Genomic DNA, 20,623 nt, shown 5'->3' on the forward strand with positions numbered 1-20,623 from the left:
TCTATAAAGCCATGGATATTATATCATGAATTATATGTTAAAGTAGCTGAAAGTCATTTGTAGTCTTAATATGCATGGATGATATAATAAAGGACATGATGAACATGGGCCTTAAAACAAAAAAATAATAATAATAATTGGGAGATCCAAGAGCCAGGAGAGACTCACCCAAATTTGTCTAAACTTGTGGAAGAGGCAAATGGGCACAAGAGGCCCTTGCTGGTACCAAGGTTCCTGATCCTCAGGCAAAGGAGTGAAGTCTGCTCTGGGTCCCTTTGAGGTCACCAAAACTATTGACTGAAAGAAAACTGCATAATGTGAAATCTGAGTTAAGTTTTATTTGGGGAAAGTATTGAAGACTATAGCCCAGAAGACAGCCTCTCAGATAGATCTGAGGAACTGCTCTGAAGAGGTAAGGGAGGAGCCAGGATATATACAAACTTTTTGCTGGAAAAACATGTAGTCAAGTATCAAAAGATTACTGCTAATCTCAAAGAAGAGAAATCTCACCGATTTTAGTGCTTTTCTCTGTATGGGAAGATGCAAGAATCTGGGGTCATTTGAAACTTTCCCTTAGATATGCATCTTAACTATCTAAGGGCCAATACATCCAAAGCACAGAATGTTTCCTTCTTTCTTCATCCTGAATTCCTCAGAGTACACTGTCTGTGGGCAACTACAATGGCTAATAGCTTGATCATTGTAGAACTGGAATGGCAGGCAACACTTTTTTTCTTTACACAAGAGATGAAGAATGAGCAGAACTGGGTCCCAGATAAACCAAAGCCAACAGAGCAAACCAAGTATATTACCCTTGATTCTTCAATTTCTTTTTCATCTCATAGGAAGCTTGGATGTTTCTTTCCACAAAACCCCTTCTAAATCCCTCACATAAACAATTATTTTCAAAATTCAGGTGAGTAAGGGAAGATCTACTGAGAAATATGACCCCCCTTCCTGAGACTTTAAGCCAGTATTTAACCAGATTGAAAAAGTAGGAGGAACAGTACCCAAGTAATGAGGTACTTTTCTCCAAGCCCTTTTCTGTCTCTACATGGCTGAGTTCAGGCTAGGGAAGAGAGGGGGGAATGAACTATGAAGCTGCTAAGTATTAAATAGCAAAGAGAAGAGTCAGGATTGTGGGTACAAGTCATTCATGTTTATACAATAAGTTATAGGCTATTCTTTTTTCTTTGTTTGGGGACTATGGGTATCATAGAATGGGGGCAAAGAAATGAGAAGGAAAAACTGAAAAAGTGGTTGTGGCTGAGTTGTTGGAACATTTCTCAGATAGTCTAAGTGAAAAGGTTTGAAAAACATTGCTCTGTGCTAACCTTTAAATCTTGGCTCCCTCACAGCTCCTGGAAGAAATCAATCAGGTCAGTTTTCCCTTTTCTCTGTTCCTCCTGGTCTCTGGGCATTGGTCCTCCCAGCCAGCACTGCCTGTACCCTTAAACGAGGCCTGTGGTGATGTGCCAACATCAGTGGTATTGCTACTCTGAGGTCACACCTGTTGCATTAGTGGGTGAGCAGACCCTCCTCTGACTTCTCCAGTCTTCAGTTCCTTCCCTATTACCAAATGCCACAGTGTAGAGGGGAAGGAAATATTTGCAGAAGAAAGGCAGAGGCAGGAGGCTGATACTGAGAGAAACTCGGATCTGATCTCCTCTATTCCCTAAGACCCCTCCCTCTGTATGTCCAAGCTGGTGCCACTATCAAAGAACATAGAAGTATCTCCTATTCATAGCAGAAAATGCTAGAGCCAAATCTTTATACATCTCCAAAAGAAGCTCATGTCACTGTACTGGTCCCATTTGTTAGTTGCAATTATATATACAAATATGGTTATGCAAGCAGTCCATGCCCCTTTGTTCAAATTTTTTGTATCCTGTATCAATTACTGATTATGCTCACCTTAGGTGGAGAGTAGAAAAATGTTGCCTTCCCCATAGACTCTCAAATTAAGCAAAGTTTAAAAGAATTGTAAATGAAACAAATCTTGTTCATTAAATATTAATAACCAAGTAGGTACTGGTTTTTCAGAGTCTAGAAACTGCTTCTGAGGTATATACATCCCAGGCTGACTTTTACCTTGACAGGAATGTATAGGACAAGAGCATTTCAGAATCAGCCCACCTTCAGAGGCCCTCACAGTGTTTGCCCAACTACGAATCATGTCTCCTGAACTTTTCTGAGCCCATACCAGGAACCTGAGACCTATCCCCCATGACACCTACCCGCCCACTGCTACTAGGCAAAAAATGACAAAGAACAGATTCTGTCCCAGGCAGTTCCCCAAGTTGTGTCTGCTCCATTTCCAACCCTGGTCCTAATAGGAATTAGCCCAGAAAAACTCCTAGTTGCAGCTGGGCCCTTCCTTATGCTCCACGCACCTCTCATTCACCTTTACCTGCCTTCATCTTTCCATTTCCTCTTCAGGAGTAACTCCAAAAGCTTTTCTTCTCCTCAATCCTCCATGGTCCACAAACTTTGAAAACGACAGAGTGACTCTCACATGCAGGGATTCCCTTTCTCCAGCCCAAGGAGACATATCTTGGTATCATAATGATCATTTGTTGGATACTAAATCTGAAGAGATCCAAATACACAAGACTGGATATTACAAATGCAAGACTCGAAGATCTTCTCCCAGTGACCCTGTATATATGGATTTTTTATCTGGTGAGGAAAGAAAGGAGGGAGTCTCTGAAATTAAATCACTGGGCAGCATGTCTAAGGGTTAGGCTAATGCAGGGAGCCTAGGCAGGGCTGTAAACAGGCATGAGGATATTTGATGTATTGACCCCAGTGGGGAAATTAAGGAGATAGGACAGCAACAGGATGCTGCCTTGTCCATCCTCTCCATCCAGAGAAGTACTGGTAAGTCAGAAGTCACCAGGAAAAAGGGACTTGGGTCTGAAGAAAGGTATGGTATAAAACTTCTCTTTTAACAATATGTATGGTGATTTCTTAAGGATATATTATGGAAATTAGTTCATTATCCTAGGACAAGGGAGAACTGGGTTTGGGGAACACGTGGAAATGTTGATGGAGGACATTTGCAGGTATGTATAGGATTGCAACTCTTTCTTCATGGGAAGAAATGAGAGTTTGAAGAAACAAGCATCAGGAAATAAATTGATTGCATTCCTCCACTCTTTGCAGACAGACTGATCATCCAGGCTCCACACCCTGTCTTTGAAGGAGATGATGTTGTTCTGAGATGCCAGGGGAAAGAAGCAACAAGTGAAGAAGTTTTCTACAAAAATGAAAAAAAAATTAGTGAGAGTCATAAATCAGACTTCACACTAAATTCAGTCTCCAGGGACAATGGCAAATATTATTGTACTGTTTCTAGGAAAAATTTTTGGGGAATAAAAAAGAAAGAAAGTTCAAAACCTCTAACAATTCAAGTTCAAGGTAATGGCTGCCCTCCTGTGGGTAATAGGACTTGGCAGGGAAACTGTGTGAGGATTTAGGGAGGGGCTCATCAGTGGGGATTTCATGAAAAGCCTCCAGTCATGGGAGGGAGATGGGAAGTGGTTCCACCTACTTGGGTCTCTGTGTTCTGATAGCTGGTGCTGAAAGCACACGTGCATCTTTCCAGGAACCCTGAGCCTCACTACCCTGGGAACTGTGTTTGTTCTTCTCTCTAGAGCTGTTTCCCCCTCCTGTGCTGACAGCCAGACCCTCCCAGCCCATAGAGGGGAGATCGGTGACCCTGAAATGTGAGACTTGGCTCCCTCCACAGCGGTCATACATTCAGCTTCAATTCTGCTTCTTCAGAGAAGACCAGGCCTTGGGATCAGGCTGGAGCAGCTCCCCAGAGTTCAATTTACCTACCATGTGGAGTGAAGACTCAGGGTCTTACTGGTGCCAGGCAGAGACAGTGACTCACCGTGTCAGGAAAAGAAGCTTGAGATCCCAGATACATGTGCAGAGTGAGTGTCTGTGGGGCTGTACTTCCAGAGTCAGAGCCGGGGAGAGGAGAACAGAGCAATGACATTTCCTGCTCCCTAGGACACTGAACATAACAGAGAGGAGATTTCAGGTGTCCTGGTATCCTTCTCTCTTCAGGTTCAACACTGGCCTAATGTCCCTAGAACATTCTCTTCCATCTAACTCAGTTAATAACAGTTATTGATCAGTTACTGGGTCCCCAACCCTGTGGGGGGTTACAGACCCATACAGGGTATGTTCTCTCAAGAGTCAACAGATAACTAGAAGCACAGATGGCCACATGCAGTCTTTAGAGGTCCCTATGCTGCTTCCGTTTGTTGACCTAAACATACCCCAAAATAAAAGTGGAAGATAAACATGAACTGGAATAATCAAAAGGAATGTGGGAAGATGGAGGTGAGACTGGAGAAGAGTCTTGAAGGATAGGAAAGGGGTTTGAATTTCAGGATAGAAGTCATATTCTCAGGGTTCACTGTTATTTTGTAATCCATCAGTGCACCAAAGATTCCTTAGATATAAATGTAAATAAAATGTGACTGCAGTCAGCATTAGGTTTAAGAAGGTCAGGAGCCTAGTCCCCACATTCCCCAAGAATGGGAACTGTTGTATGTGGTGGGAGGGGTGTTTCTGCCTTTATAATAACATACACAATTAATTCCCTATTGCCCACTTTGGACCCCTGCTTATTGTACTTGCTGCTATTGGTTTGTTCGTGACAGAACCAGCCTTCTCCTTGACCCTGAAGTTTCTGCCATGAGAACCCTCATGTGTCATCTTGTGTCCTCCCAGGAGTCCCTGTGTCTGATGTAAATCTAGAGATCCAGCCCCCCAAGGGGCAGCTGATTGAAGGAGAAAATCTGCTTCTTATCTGCTCAGTAGCCAAGGGTACAGGGACTGTCACATTCTCCTGGCACAGAGAGGGCACAGTGAGAAGTTTGGGAACAAAGACCCAACGTTCCTTGTCGGCAGAGCTGCAGATACTCACTGTGAAGGAGCGTGATGCTGGTAACTATTACTGTGCAGCTGACAACATTCACGGTCCCATCGTCAGTAAACTGGTTAGAGTCACACTGAGAAGTAAGTTCCCAATTCCTTCTATTCAGCCTCGGTTCACAAGCCAGGGTTTAGGTTTTCTGTCAGCCATGAGGCTCTTTGGAAGAAGGCAAAGGAACAGAGTTGTGAAGATTTAGAAGCTAACCAAGGAATGGCAAAGATGACAAAAGTTGAAGATATCTTACTTGTGGAGAGGACCGTAGTGATGAAAACAAAATTATCCAGGATTACTCTTCATGGTTCAAGAGATATATCTATATTTAAGTTTCTTGAGTGGGGTTATGAGTCTGTCACAGCATCAAAGTCCTCTGACAGTCTACTATCTCTCTTAGTTCCAGTGTCTCACCCTGTCCTCACCCTCAGGGCTCCCGGGACCCAGACTGTGGTGGGGGACATGATGGAGCTTCACTGTGAGGCCTGGAGAGGCTCTCCCCCGATCCTGTACCGATTTTATCATGAGGATGTCAGCCTCGGGAGCAGCTCAGTTCCCTCTGGAAGAGCGTTCTTCAAATTCTCTCTGACTGCAGAACATTCTGGAAACTACTCCTGTGAGGCTGACAATGGCCTGGGGGTCCAGCTCAGTGACAGAGTGACTCTCAATGTCACAGATGAGTAGGGATGCCTGCAGCAATTACAGCCCAGAACAAACTGTGTCTTCTCTTTTGGGTTATTTGCTGGTGTGACATTCCAGCAGACTCCCCTTTTTCTTCCTCTACCTGAGAGTCCTGGGATTCTTTTTTCTGACTATACATTCAGGAACTTAGGCCATTCCTAATGGTTTTTCTGCATTTATCAAGATGATCATATGATTTTTATTTTATTGATGTGATGTATCATGTTGATTGATTTGCAAATGTTGAACTACTCTTGGATACATGGAGTAAATCCCACGTGATCATGGTGTATGATCCTTTAAAGTACTGTTGTATTTGGTTTGTTAATATTCTGTTGAGGATCTTTGCATCTATGTTATCTGAGATATTGGCCTGTAATTTTCTTTTTTTGTGTTGTCTTTGGTTTTGGTATCAGGGTGATGTTGGCCTTGTAAAATAAGTTAGGAAGTATTCTCTTCTTTTCAGTTTTTTTGAATATTTTGAGAAAGATAGGATTTACAGCACCTTTGAATGTTTGGTAGAATTCACCTGTGAAGTCATCTGGTGCTGTACTTTTATTCTTGGGATGTTTTTGATTTCTATTTCAGTCTCTTTCCTAGTGATTGGTTATTCAGATTTTATTTTTTTATGATTCAGTCTTGGAACGTTGTGTGATTCTAAGAATTTGTCCATTTATTCTAGGTTGCTCAATTTGTTGGCATATAACTGTTCACAATATTCTTGTATAATCCTTTGTATTTCTGGGCATTCATTGTTATAGCTCCTCTTTCGTTTCTGATTTTATTTATCAGAGCCTTCTCTCATTTTTCTTAGTGAATCTAGCTAAAGATATGGCAATTTTGTCTATCTTTTAAAAGAACCAGGTCTTAGTTTTTGTCAATATTTTCTATTTTCTTTTTAGTGTATATTTCATTTCTCTTTGAATCTTTATCATTTCCTTCCTCCTACTGACTTTTGGCTTCGTTTGTTCTTCTTTTTCTAGTTCCTTTATGTGCAAAGTTAAATTTTGTTATGTCATATTTTCATTTTCATTTGTCTTCAGGTATTTTTTCAATTCACCTTTGATTTCTTGTTTGACTCAATAGTTGTTTAGCATCTTGTTGTTTAGTCTCCACATATTTGTGATTTTCCAGCTTTCTTCTTGGGGTTGATCTCTAGTTTCATACCATTGTGATCAGGGAAGATGGTTGATATGATTTCAATCTTCTTAAATTCACTGAGACTCGTTTTGTGTTCCAACATATGGTCTATTCTTGAGAAAGTTTCATGAGCACTTAAGAAGTATGTGTATTTTACTGCATTTGGATGGAATGTTCTGTATAAATTTATCAAGTCCATCTGGTCTAATGTTTCTTTAAAGGCTGCTGTTTCCTTGTTGACTTTCTTTCTGTATTATCTATCCATTAATAGTGGGGTGTTACAGTTCCCTACTATTATTGTGTTGCTGTCTATTTCTCCCTTTAGGTCTGTTAATAATTGCTTTGTATATTTTGGTGCTCCTATGTTAGGTGCATATATATTTATCACTGTTACATCTTCTTGATGAATTGTCCCCTTTATCATAATTAATGTCCATTTTTGTCCTTCGTTATCTTTTTTGGCTTGAGGTCTATTTTCTTCTGATATGAGCATGGCTATACTCACTTTTTTTTTTTTTTTGGCTACCATATGCATGGAGTATCATCTTCCATCCTTTCACTGTGAGCCTATGTTTGTCTTTAAAGGTAACGTGAGTTTCTTGGAGGCAGCATAAAGTTGGGTCTTATTTTTTATTCCATCTAGACACTCTATGTCTTTTGATTCGTGAATTCAACCCATTTACATTTAAGGTTATTATTGATAAAGGAGAATTTAGTATTGCCATTTTACCCTTCATTTTCAGGTTGCTCTATATCTCCATGTTTTTTTTTTTCCCCTTAAGTTTCTGCCTGCCATTTTGGTTTTGTGGTTTTCTATGGTATTTTTCTCAGTTTCCCTTTTTTCATGTTTTGTGTCTCTGTTCTAGATTTATAGTTTGTGGTTACATTGAGGTTTGCATAAGACCTCTCCTAGATAAAATAGTCCGTTTTCTGCTGATAGAATCTTATCTTCATTTACCTATATGGGTTCCATCCTTTTCTTTTCCTCTTCCCCTTTTATGTTTTTATTGTCTCAAATTACCTCTTTTTGTATTGTGAGTTTTTTTTACCAAACTGAAGTAGCTATAGTTATTTTTCTGCTCCCCCCTTTTACCTTTACACTATAATAAAGTGTTTAAAACCTATTCTGATAAAGAGCTGCAATTTTCTGATTCTGTCTATTTATCACTTTCCTCAAAGTTTTGTGTACTTTTGCCTTTTTGTTTTTTGTAGAAGAGCTTCTTTCAACATTTCCTGTAAGCAGAACCAGTGTTGATGTATTCCCTCAGCTTTCATTCATATGGGAAGGTCTTTGTTTCTCCTTCATATCTGAATAATAATTTTGCTGTTAAAAATATTCTTGGGTGACACTTTTTATCTTTCAGTATTTTGAGAATGTCATTCCATACCCTCTTGTCCTGTAGAGTTGCTGTTGAGAAACCTGATGATAGGCTCATGGGGATTCGTTTGTAGGTTACCATCCTTTTTTTCCCCAGGCTGCATTAAAATTCTTTCTTTGTGATTGACTTTTGACAATTTTAATATAATATGTCTTATAAAAGGTCTTTTTGATTTGAAGTAATTAAGTGTTCTTTTAGCTTCATGGATTTGTATATCCAGTTTCTTTCCTAGGTTTGGGAAGTTCTCAGCTATTATTTATTTAAATATACTCTCTGTTCCCCTCTCCCTGTTTTCTCTGGGACACCCCTTATACTAATGCTGCCTTTCCTAAAAGAGTCAGATAGCTCTTGGAGAATTCCCTCATTTTTAAATTATCTTATTTATCTCTCCTCTTATACTTGTATCATGTCTAGATTTCTATCTTGAGATTGCTAATTCTCTCTTTCATATAGTCTGATCTATTTCTAGTGCTTTCCAAGGCATTCTACTCAACATTTATTCAGTTCTTCAATTCCAGAATTCCTGTTTGGCTCTTTTTTAGAGTTTTAATATCTCTGGTAAAGTATTTCTTCTGTTCATTAATTTTATTTCTGAGCTCATTAATCTGGCTTTCTGAGTTTTCTTGTAGCTTGTTGAGTTTATGCATGACAACTATTTTGAATTCTTTCTCAGTTAGATCACAATATTTCATGACGGTAAGTTTGGTTTCTTGAGAATTGCCAGTTTCTTTTTGTGGTACAGTGTTACTGTGATTCTTCATGGTACTTGATGGGTGGTTTCTCTGCTGGTGCACTTGATGTAGTGACAGTTAGAAATCAGAGGCCTTTCTTTTGTTTTCCAGTAGGTGGTGGTATGGCATAAGTTTTTGGTTTCTCTTACCTAAGCTGTCTCTGGCTACGTTTGAGAGTAGTCACTTTCCATCCTCCCGTCTCTATAAGAAGTGTGGCTCTATTATCACTTCCTGTGCCTTCGGGGTTACTGCTGCTTTGCTCTTGAATTGTTGCTGTTATCATCACCTGGTGCCCCAGGTTGGTGGGCTTTTCTCTCATGTCTGGGATCCCTTGAGTCATAGGCTCCACCAATGCAGGCAAAGCAAAGGGGTAGGGTGGGAGCCAGGGTCAGGCTGGCACCTCTACCCTTTCTGGTGTCATAAGTTTTGTGGACTCTGTCACTGTGGGTTGAGGGGCAGGGGCTGGTATCATGGGGCACTCATTAAAAAAATGAGTAAAGGACTTGAATAGACATTTCTCCAAAGAAGATATATAAATGGCTATTAGATACATGAAAAAAATACTCAACATTATTATTAGGGAAATGCAAACCAAAACTACAATGAAATACCACCTCATACTCATTAGGATGGGTACTATAAAAATAATAGAAAATAACAAGTGTTGGCTAGGATGTGGAGAAGTTGGAATCCTTGTGTAATGTTGGTAGGAATGTAAAATGATGAAATCATTATTGAGAACACTATGGAGGCTTCTCAGAAAATTAAAAATAGAGCTACCATATGATACAGAAATTCCACTTCTGGGTATACATCCCCCAACACTGAAAATATATACTCAAAAAGATATTTGTACACGCGTGAACAGAGCAACATTATTCATAATAGCTAAAACATGGAAACAACCCAATCCATTTATCTGTTGATAACCCAATATCCATTATCAACAGATAAATGGATAAGCAAAGTGTGGTATGCACATAACATGAAATATTACTCAGACTTAAAAAGAAAGAAAATTCTGCTACATGCTACAACCTGGATGAATCTTGAGGTCATTATGCTAAGTGAAACAAACCAGTCAAAAAACGACAAATACTGTATGATCCCACTTATATAAGATGTTTAGGTTAGTCAAAATCATAGACACAGAAAGTAGCCTGGTGCTTGTCAGGGGGTGGGGAAATGGAGTATAGGGAGTTATTGTTTAACGGGTATAGAGTTTCAGTTTTACAAGGTAAAAAGTTATGGAGATGGATGGTGTTGTTGGTTTCACAATGTCATGAAAGTATTTAATACCACTTAACTGTACACTTAAAGTTTATGATGGAAAATGTTAAGTTATGTGTATTTTACAACAATAAAAATTGGATAAAAATATATGAGGTGGTGACATGGGTGGAAAGGCACACTGAGATGTGCAAAGAATGTATAAAGCCTTACCCCTGAGACCCTTAGCATTTGGCCCAGGTCACTATATATTGCAAAGGATGTACAGAGGGTGAATTATTCCCATTCAATGGATTGTCTCCGTGCTCCCTCCCCTTTAGCCAATCTCAGATGCAAAGCAAAGCTTGAGATCCTTACCAAACTTCTCTTGCCAATGAAGCACACAGCTTATATCTAAAGCACTGCACACAGATTGGCTCATCCAGGTTCCCTCACAACTTAGCAGAATCAGCAATCTCACAGTTCACATTAATTAATTATTGATTAATAATTCCATATATTAATTTAAAACATAATGACTTTCTGTTTTTCCTGGCTGTCCTATTTCTATAATCACAAAGTAAAATGGAAATCATGTTGTTATTGCTGTATCTGGATATTTTGGGGCCAATCTGGATCAATTTGGTCATCCACTCATTCACTAATTATTGATGAACTATTACATGCCAAGGCAAAGTTCCAGCAGCCGGAAATACAAAAATGAACAAACAGATAAGTCCTCATTCTTATGAAACTTACATTCTATTAGAGGAATCAGATATACAACAATCATAGATGATAGATAAATAAGAGAGAGATACATAGATACATACACTGATAGATGTTATTGCTAATGCTATGCATAAAAATAAAGCAAGGTAACTGGGTAAAAGGTAATGAGGTCCTACTTCAGATAGGTGTGGAAGTCTAGGTTTAAAGCTAAGTCTCAGGAGTCAATCAATGATATGGAGAAACAAATCTTGCTTTTAGTTATTATTTCTATCAGTAATAGTAGCTAACATTTATCGAGGATGTTACATACATGATTCTTATTACCATAGCTTGCGATATAATTATTATTAGCTCCATTTTACAAAGGAATAAACTGAGAATTGGAGCTAGTAAAAAGTTTTTAAAACATCAAGATCACAGGGCTAATAAAGGGCAGAGACAGGATTTAAACTCAGGTTTTCCTGAATCCCAGGTCTATGTTCCTACTACTAAACTAAACTAAATATTTCCTTTATTAACTTATCTTGTACACATACTTAATTAAAACTGCTCATGAACTATGTTGCTTCCCTCAGTTCCAGTGTCTCATCCTGTCTTCACCTTCCACCCTGATGGGGCCCAGGCTATGGTGGGAGATGTGTTAGAACTTCGCTGTGAGGCCCAAAGAGGCTCTCCACCGATCCTGTACTGGTTTTATCACAAGAATGTCACCCTGGGGAGCATCTCGGCCCCCTTTGGAGGAGGAGCATCCTTCAACCTCACTTTGATGGCAGAGCATTCTGGGAACTACTTTTGTGGGGCTGACAATGGCCTGGGGGTCCAGCACAGTGAGATGGTGACACTCAGCATCACAGGTGGGTTGGTGGTACCTGGGCTATAGGTTACATTTATAATCAATAAAATATTTCACCAATAGACTGTAGAAATTCTCCCAGTGTCAAAGAGTCATTAACATGAAACCAAGGCTTGGGGCTTCTGGAGACTGGTACTGATTTCATGGGGGTGGGAGAGGGAAAAGGAATAAATTTTAATGTTAGATTCTGGCAATCACTCTCATGTGCTGTTATTTTGAAAATTACAAATTATACTGTAAATGATTCAAATTAAGAAATCAGAACCTGGCAAAAACCTGTCCTAATATATCGCTAGTCCCCACCTACATGTTTTTTGTCTAGAAAAAAAAATATTTGGCCCTGAACTCAAGTATAGGTCTCTTCACTTAGGGCCTTCCAGTAACAAAATAACGCTTATCACCAAGGGGGCCACTGCAGGGCTGCTAAGCATCCTTGGCCTTGCTGCTACTGCTGCTCTGGTGTGTTACTTCAGGACCCAAAGGAATTCAGGTGAGTAACTATATCTTACTCTTTGATATTGTGACTTTTGCCATTGCTGTAATAACTTGTACTTGTGTAGTACATCCTATAAAGGTCAATTATTCCTTTCCAAGTACTAAGCCCTCAGTTCTAATCACTGCCACTCTGTGGCAGTGACAAAAAGGTAGAACAAATTTCTTAATGAAGTTACTACTCCATGTGTTTAATTTGCGATTTAAATCAGACAACAGAGATTTGCTTCCATTTAAAAATTAGAAAGTTAAGTATTTACTGTTCCAACCCCAGTCCAAAGCTTACTGAAAACAAAAAGATGGAAAAACAAAGTCCTCCACTTGTAACAACAAAAATAGACAATAGCCATAAGTACAAACCATAAACTCTGAGATATATTTGAAAAGCATATAAAGACACTGATATTTATTAGTAGATAAAATTAATAGATATTCTGAGAATGAAATTAAACTTTCAATTTCTGATTTTTGTTGCTAATATGTAGAAATTCAATTGATTTTTGTACATTGATCTCATATCCTGCAACCTTGCTAAACACACTTATTAGTTCTAGTATTAGTTTTGTAGATTCCATCAGATTTTTCTGCATAGATGATCAAATCATCTTTGAATAAAGATAAGTTTACTCCTTTCTTTCCAATCTGGATTCCTTTTATTTCTTTTTCTTGCCTTAATGGACTCGCTAGAACCTCCTCTACAATGTTGAATGGAAGTGTTGAGAATAGACATACTTGTCTTGTTCTTGAACTTAAAGGGGGGAAAGTATTTGGACTTTCACCACTGCATATGATAATATTAGCTGTGGATTTCTCGTAGCTGCTGTTTATTAGGCTGAAGAACTCCCTACTAATTGTAATTTGCTGACAGTTTTTACAGAAAAAATGACAAATGCTTTTTCTACATTGATTGAGATGATCATATTATTTTATTTTCTAGTATAGTGATACAGATTTTGGATTTTGAATGTTGAACTGGCTTTGCATTTCTGGGGTCAACCTCACTTGCTTATAATTTTTGAATTTGATTTGCTAAAATTTTTAAGAACGTTTACACCTATGTTCATAAGGGATATTGATTTGGTAGTTTTATTTTCTTGTAATTTCTTTTTCTGGCTTGATGTCTAGGTAATACCCACTTAGTTGTCACTTCCAGAATTCTTCATTCCTATTTGTATATACATACATCCATATGGTATCATTCTCTCTCTGCTTGAAGGACTTCTTTTTAACATTTCTTGTAGTATGAATTTGTTTGTGAACTTGATTGATAGTGTTGCTGAAATCTTCTATATCCTTACTGATTTTCTTTTTACTTGATCTATCAGTTATTGAGAGAAGGGTATTGAAATCTTCAACAATATTTGTAGATGTTTCCATTTCTTCTTGCAATTCTATCACAAGTGCTTCATGTATTTTGAAACTCTATTTTGGGTGCACAAATATTTATCATTGTTTTGTGTTTTTGATGAAATGACCACATTATCCTTATAACCTTTTTATTCCTGTAGCATCATTTACTCTGAAATATTCTTTGATATTAATATATTAATATAAATAATGTTAACATGATATTTCTTTTTTTTACCCTTCTACTTTTATTTGTGCCTCTATATTTAAAGTGTATTTTATAGATAGCATATAGTTAACTTGGATTTTTTATCTAAATGGCAGTCTCTACCCTTTAATTTTAAAAATTTAGACCATTTACATTAATGTGGTTATTGATAGGGTTAGGTCCCTAAATCTATTATTTTGCTATTTGTTTTCTATTTGTCTCATCTGTTCTTTGTTTTCCGTTTCCTTTTTTTTCTACCCTCTTTTGGACCACTTGAGTATTTTTTATGATGCCATTTTATTTCCTTTTTTGGCTTATTATTTATATAACTCATTGCTTTGTTATTTTAGTGGTTGTTTTAGAGTGTATGGTATATGTATCTAACTTATCACAGTCTACTTACAAGTGACATTATATCACTTCATGTATAGCATAAGAATCTTACCATGTGTACTCCATTTCTCCCCTGCCTGTTACATTGTTATTAATTTTGTAAACAATTATCTTTTAAAGAAGCTTACATATAATTTTTAAATATTATACATTTACTCATAAAGTTACCACTTCCAATGTTCTTCATTCCTTTTTTTATATCCATATGTTCATCTAGTATCATTTTCTTCCCACCTAAAAGATTTCTTTTAACATTTCTTGTAGTATGGGTCTGCTGGTGATGAATTATTTCAGCTTCTGTATGTCTGTAAAAGTCTCTGCTTTGCATTCATTTGTGAAATATATTTTTACTGGCATAGAATTCTGGGTTGAAAAATTTGTTTTCTTTCAATATTTTAAAGGTGCTGTACTGTCTTCCTGTGTGCGTGATTTCTAACAAGAAATCTGCCATCATCCTTGTCTTTTTCTTATGTGATTGCTTTTATTTTTCTCTCTGAATGTTTTTTCATGGATCAGAAATCTTTGAATGTGTGGACTGTTTTATTCAGTGCTTTGGGTGCTTATAAGATTTCAAGACTTTATATCTGGAATTACTAATCCTTTACTTTCTGTATTTCTCTGTGGTGTAACATGAACTCTCTTTTTCTATCAGACCAAATGCTTCTGTTTTCCTTTTTCAGGACTCATGTTGAAAATCAAGCAAATAAACAAATAATTGGGTCTCAATTTAATGAAGACTTTACACACTTTCCTTAATGATAGTGGTTAAGCATTGTCTTCTGACTTCCACTTTCAGGTCAATCAATGAGCATCCATCCTTCCTCTTCTTTGTACAAAAAATGGCATCATCATTTTATGACTGATATTTAAAGCTACTTAATAGTTTCTTAAATAATATTACATATACAATTATATGTGTAGCACTAACCCTGATAGTACTCATCATAAAGTTTGTCATTCATTTAGAGTCTATTATATGCAATTTTATAGTGTCTAATTCTCTCAGTTTTTCAGTATGTACATTTCACTTCAATTCAACCAATATCATTATAACCATACTAAAGATGAAGAAATGAAGATTTTGGGAAGTTAGCAACCTTTCCAAATTCATGTGTATCTACTAAGAGTCAGAGTTAGGGCTTAACTGGGGTCTCCCTAGCCCTTGAGTTCATATTATCTCCATTACATCTTGGTGACTTGTAAAAGGCTGGTTGTACCTCCTACTTTAAAAATTACTTTTCTGGGCTTCCCTGGTGGCGCAGTGGTTGAGAGTCCACCTGCCGATGCAGGGGAAGCCATGGCCGCTGAGCCTGTGTGTCCAGAGCCTGTGCTCCGCAACAGGAGAGGCCACAACAGTGAGACGCCCGCGTACCGAAAAAAAAAAAAATTACTTTTCTATCTCATTGCCTATCTGGATGTCAGTTATTAATCAGTAGCATACTAGAAGTGCAGACATTAGAACTTCAGTATTGCAGTTGATAATATTCAAAAAACAGGTTGCTCAGTCAGTACAACACCAAATAACACAAAGGAAGGAAAGATTACCAATCATTATTTTATGTGATCCATGAGGGCAGAAACCCAGGAGATTCTGTCCTCTAGATCTAAGGGAAATGTTTTTTTAAATAGCAAACTCAACTAAGGAATTCTGACAGTGTCAATCAGAGGGTCTCTGCCTTTCACATCTCAAAATCTTGTCTACTGTACTTCCCTCATAGCAAAGTCTTCCTTCTCATTATTGACCAGTCTTCTAAGGGAAGAGCTCAGCCCTTTCAAATTCCTTAAGCCTGAGTGTTTCCTCCAAGTTACCTAAGGGAGTGATATATTTATTGACTCTATAACTGCTTGGAATTAAATTCCAGTAATGTAACTCTCCAAACTCCAGTCCCCTTAGCTGTATAATGGTCATAATAATAGTATATACCTTTTAGGTGCTATGAGACAATCTATGTAAACTGCTTAGCACAGTGCCTGGCCCGTATATCTTTAGTGAATATTAGCTTATATTATAAATAGCCACCTTCTGGGTCTGTTTTCCTTTATGCAGATGAAGAGATAATCTGACTCTCAGATGCATCCTGGGACTTAGTTAACCTGCTTACAAGTAAGGGTATTAGTTGTTGATTGATATGGTTACAATGGCCCTGAGGAGAGAGATACAGGCCAGGATCACGCTTACATGCCTCTAGTTTAACTCAGGACACCTGGTTCCCAAAGACGGGGTTTGTAGGCATTAATCAGTCATTTTCCATGAGAGGTAAGGCTGAATATGTTTACTTTGGGAAATAACTTGTGTTCTCTAAGACCAGTGAGACAGATATAGAGCCACAGATAAGTAGGCAAAGGGCAGAGATGGGAAACTGGGAGGAGGCTGTACTGGGCAGGCCAGAAAGATTTCAATATTTTTGTGTTGATGGAAAGCTGGCATATTTTCAAGGTTGATGGAGTAGGCTTCCAAATTAGGTTTACATGTAGTCACCTATTAAAAAATTGTCAACTTGTTTTTCTTTTAGTACTCATAGTACATAGTTTAATTTGTTCAGTTGTTTAACAAATATTTACTAAATATTTTCAACCTTCTAGGCACTGGAAATAGAAAAATAATTAAGACAACTTTTGCGCCCTCAAGTAACACACCTTTTCATGAAGGAGAGAGTTAGAGGCAAACACAGAAATAGATAATTAAAATACAATATAGTAATTTTAATATTGCAGGGTTCTATGTGCAAGTATATAGGTCACTTAATCCAGCCTGTTGGTATCAGGGAAAGCTCTGGAGGAGGAAAGATAAATTGGTATTAGCCAGGTGAAAGCGAAGGAAAGAAGGGGTATGGAGAAAACAATATGCACCCAATGTTGTTGAAATGGATTTGCAAGGTCACAGATAAAGAAAGGTCTGAGCTTATTCTGATAGTCCTATTGAGTCATACTTGTGTAACAAGTATTAATTTTAACCCCCCTCTAGGCCTCAGTCTCCTTGTCTCTACCTCATAGGGCTGCAGTGAGAATAGAGAAGTGGGAGTACGGGAAGCACTTGATCTAGAGTTAAATATTAAGTTGTCTCTCTTCTGCTACTTGGTCACAACTACTTAGAGTTCATGCTGCTATTACTGATTGAATGATTGAGAATAAGTGTGATTCTGTGCAAATGTCTCTCCAGACCCCACCTTCCTTATCTATAACATGACATAAGGGGTGGAGCCGGATGTTCTCAAAGATTTGCCATAGCTGAAATCTAGGCTGAATTTGATTTCTGGGAAAGGATATTCTAACATAGAGCACATTGTCCACAGAGATCACTTATCATCAATGTTCCTTTTTTCATTTTTCAGGAGGACTTTCCACCACTGGAACACCTAGGTGAGGTCTCTGCTTCTTGTGCTGTCAGCATTTTCATTTTATTTATGCTCACAAGATAGGACATGGAATTATGTACATTAAAAAATATTTTACTCATTTCCTGTTAAATATTTCAAATTCTTATGAAATAAAAAATGTGATTAAGAAGGCCACTTTCAATCATAGTTGTGAATAATACTCACTTATACTTATACACAGAGTTAATGTTATTTACTATTCATGGTTAATTTAGCTCCTTCCTTAAGTGTGTGCCAGTAGAGAATTATCACTGATGTCTTAATGATGTCATCTTTCATAAGGCTACATTTATTGACTCCCTTATTGCTCATTTCCCCACTCATACACTCATTCAGGAAAGGATTATTGAATGCTGGCAATGTTCAACTCACAATATTAACTGCAGAAGGAAATGAAATTGGAAAAAAATACTTTTCCTGAAGAGCCTTCATAGTATTTTACAGGAAAGGTAGATCATTGTAATATGAGGTAGAAAACTGAAAGGAACCTTAAAAAAGACAAAGGTCAACTTCTGTGGAATGCAGAAGCCTTTGTGTATCGATGTTGAAACATTTAAACTTTTGAAAGTAATAAAAAATAGGCAAACACAAGTGTTTACTCTATCAAAGGGACCTTGAACTATGTAGCCTTTGTCCTCTGACCTTGCCTCAGCTGGCCTTCTCTGTAATGCTGCCCTGGCTCTGTCTTGTGCCATACTTCTGACGTTTTCTCAAAAGAGGCATGAAGACTCTTAGAGTAGCAGCCATGATATTTTCAGATGAACCATGCTGAGCTCTTCCTGGATATTGATTTTCCTGAGATTCTGTATAATCCACAGATATTTTCTCCCTTTTGTCTCTCTCCCCTTCTGTCACAGTTACAGTCCCAGGGGGTTTAAGGAACCTTCTAGAACCTCCAACACAGACCTCCAAGAGCCCACTTACTCTGAACCACCAGACCCAATGGAACTGCAGCCAGTGTTCAGCAATGGTGAGAACTTCCTAAGGAACAGAGGGCTCCAGGGGTGAAACAGGGAGGGAAGAGAGATTGAGCAATGGTCCATGTCTCAGTCATATTCAATATAAAAATGTCATTTCTGGCACTATGTCAATTTTAGAAGGTGGTTATAAACTTGGTGACTGGGAAGAAGAGTTTATAGTGTGAGCTCTTGACTACAGCCAACTGTGATCTATTGTTTTGCAGTGGATCTTGGTGAGAGCAACCTGGTTTATTCCCAGATCTGGAGCATCCAAGATACAAAAGAAAATTCAGGTGAGACACAAGTAGAGGTAAGGTGGCAGTGTTTTATCAAATCCAGCAAGGGGTTTTTGATCAAAGAGTCGTCTCAATATGAATCCAACAGGAGAGGCATTAACTGCTCCTCTTATATTACCAATCCTATAATCACAATCATTCCCTCTTACCTGTCTACACTGCCACCATTACCCCATAAACTCTTTAAGGACAGACACCTTATTGCTTTGCTAATATATCAGTAGCATATAGTGTTATGCTTAGAAAACGATAGGCCCCCTCAAATTTTTTTTTAATGAATGAATGAACATAATAGCTAAATTAAGCATTTAATTATCTAATGTGTAGACAATTGTAATTCTCTTAACTGGTCTCTTTATTTCTAATCTCATTCTCCTTCCAACCTTCTAACGACCTGTTTCCAGTGTGATCCCTCTGAGATGCACAATTGATCACATCATTGTCTAGGTTAACTGCCCTCAGTGATTCTCCATTTTAAAGCATGACACTTGCCTCCCCTAAGCTCTGCCTTATGTGCTTACTTTAGCCATATTGAACTCTTAACATTTCCTTAATCAAACTGGGTTGTTTTGTGCTCGTGCTTCTTATTTGTCTTGTAATGTTCTTGCCTCTAGTTTGTCTGTGACCCTTGCTCACATTTCAAGAAATCAGTTACCATCGTGAAACTCAGTAATTCCCACCGGCCCTCCCTATCTCCTAACCTGAGAGGAACTGATTACCCTTTGTGGCAACAGCATAGTTTAATATGTATTTTTATCTTGGTGCTCATAGTACTTGTTGCATTTGTTTCCCTGTCTATTTCTCTATTTCTCTCCTTAAAAATGATAAGATTCTTAATTGTATGGACTGAGTTTATATCATTTTTGCCTCTTTATAGCTTACCAATCCTTAATAGAAGGTCATTGTTCACTGAATGCTTATTGGCTGAGTAACTAAATGAAAGAGATCCAAAGAATCCCTTGGAAGGATAGGAGAAATACACACACTGAATTTTCTCAGTGTTAGCACTGCATATCTTTGGCTTACTGGGCATTTCTGTTTGGCCTTAGAATACCAAGTCCCTATTGGAGCTGCCTCCTCCAATTTCTCGGTGCAAAGTGAAGTGAATCATCTTTACTTCCTTCTCCCAGATGATCAATGTAGCCATAGAGGCCCTAAATAGTGGTAGGGAGGTGGAAATAACAGAGTTGCTCTGCTGGTGTTGTGATGAGCAGTGGAAAAAGAAAGATATTTTCAGGAAAGTCATTCTGGGCATTTTATGGGCAGAGGAAAAGCTTTATTTGTGTGAGGATGAGATTCTTGGCCTGTGAGGGCTTGGAAGAATTCAGCAGAGGAGACAGTTAGGAAATGAGTCAGCAGAGGAAAGATTGGTTTGGAATGCACTGTGAGTAGGTAAGTTACAATGTATTACCCACAGTTTAATACTTTTCTTTCCTCTTCCCATCCAGCAGCAAATTCACCAAAGAAACACTGGGAGGATAAGGTGGGTCATATTTCCTGGCTTGCTTTCCCCTCTGCTCTGCCTCACCTACATTTAGATACTTACTATTTGTGTTTTGGGTTTTTTTTTCCACTAGGAGCCTGAAGTCATCTATTCAGAGTTGAAGAAGGCACATCTAGATGATTCTGCAGGGCTGGCCATCAATCAAGACAGGGACCTTGAAGATGCTGCAGAAAACTATGAGAATTTCCCAAGTGCATTGTCAGCCGTAGACCACTAGCTCTGTACCCATAGTGGCTCACAGAGACCCTGAGAAGCAGCCTGTGTCATTATCTCTGTTATCCCCAGCCATGCTACCTCTTTCCCTCCAGGGCTCAGCATCCCAAGAGGCTGGGCCATAGGGAACATCAGGCTGGGTGAAAGTTCTGCCAACTTCCTCT

The 20,623-nt window shown here is 38.3% G+C and overlaps 1 protein-coding gene across 1 annotated transcript in view; it reads left to right on the forward strand.

Moving 5' to 3' along the window:
* The window catches only part of LOC102996963 (Fc receptor-like protein 5), a 101,081-nt gene that overhangs the window by 60,783 nt on the left and 19,675 nt on the right, over positions 1 to 20,623 (forward strand). The window contains 2 exon segments of the mRNA XM_028488147.1: positions 5,346 to 5,618; positions 11,390 to 11,671. Coding sequence (XP_028343948.1) covers positions 5,346 to 5,618; positions 11,390 to 11,671 — 555 coding nt within the window.

Source organism: Physeter macrocephalus, chromosome 4 (assembly GCF_002837175.3).
Source record: "Physeter macrocephalus isolate SW-GA chromosome 4, ASM283717v5, whole genome shotgun sequence".
NCBI lineage: Eukaryota > Metazoa > Chordata > Mammalia > Artiodactyla > Physeteridae > Physeter > Physeter macrocephalus.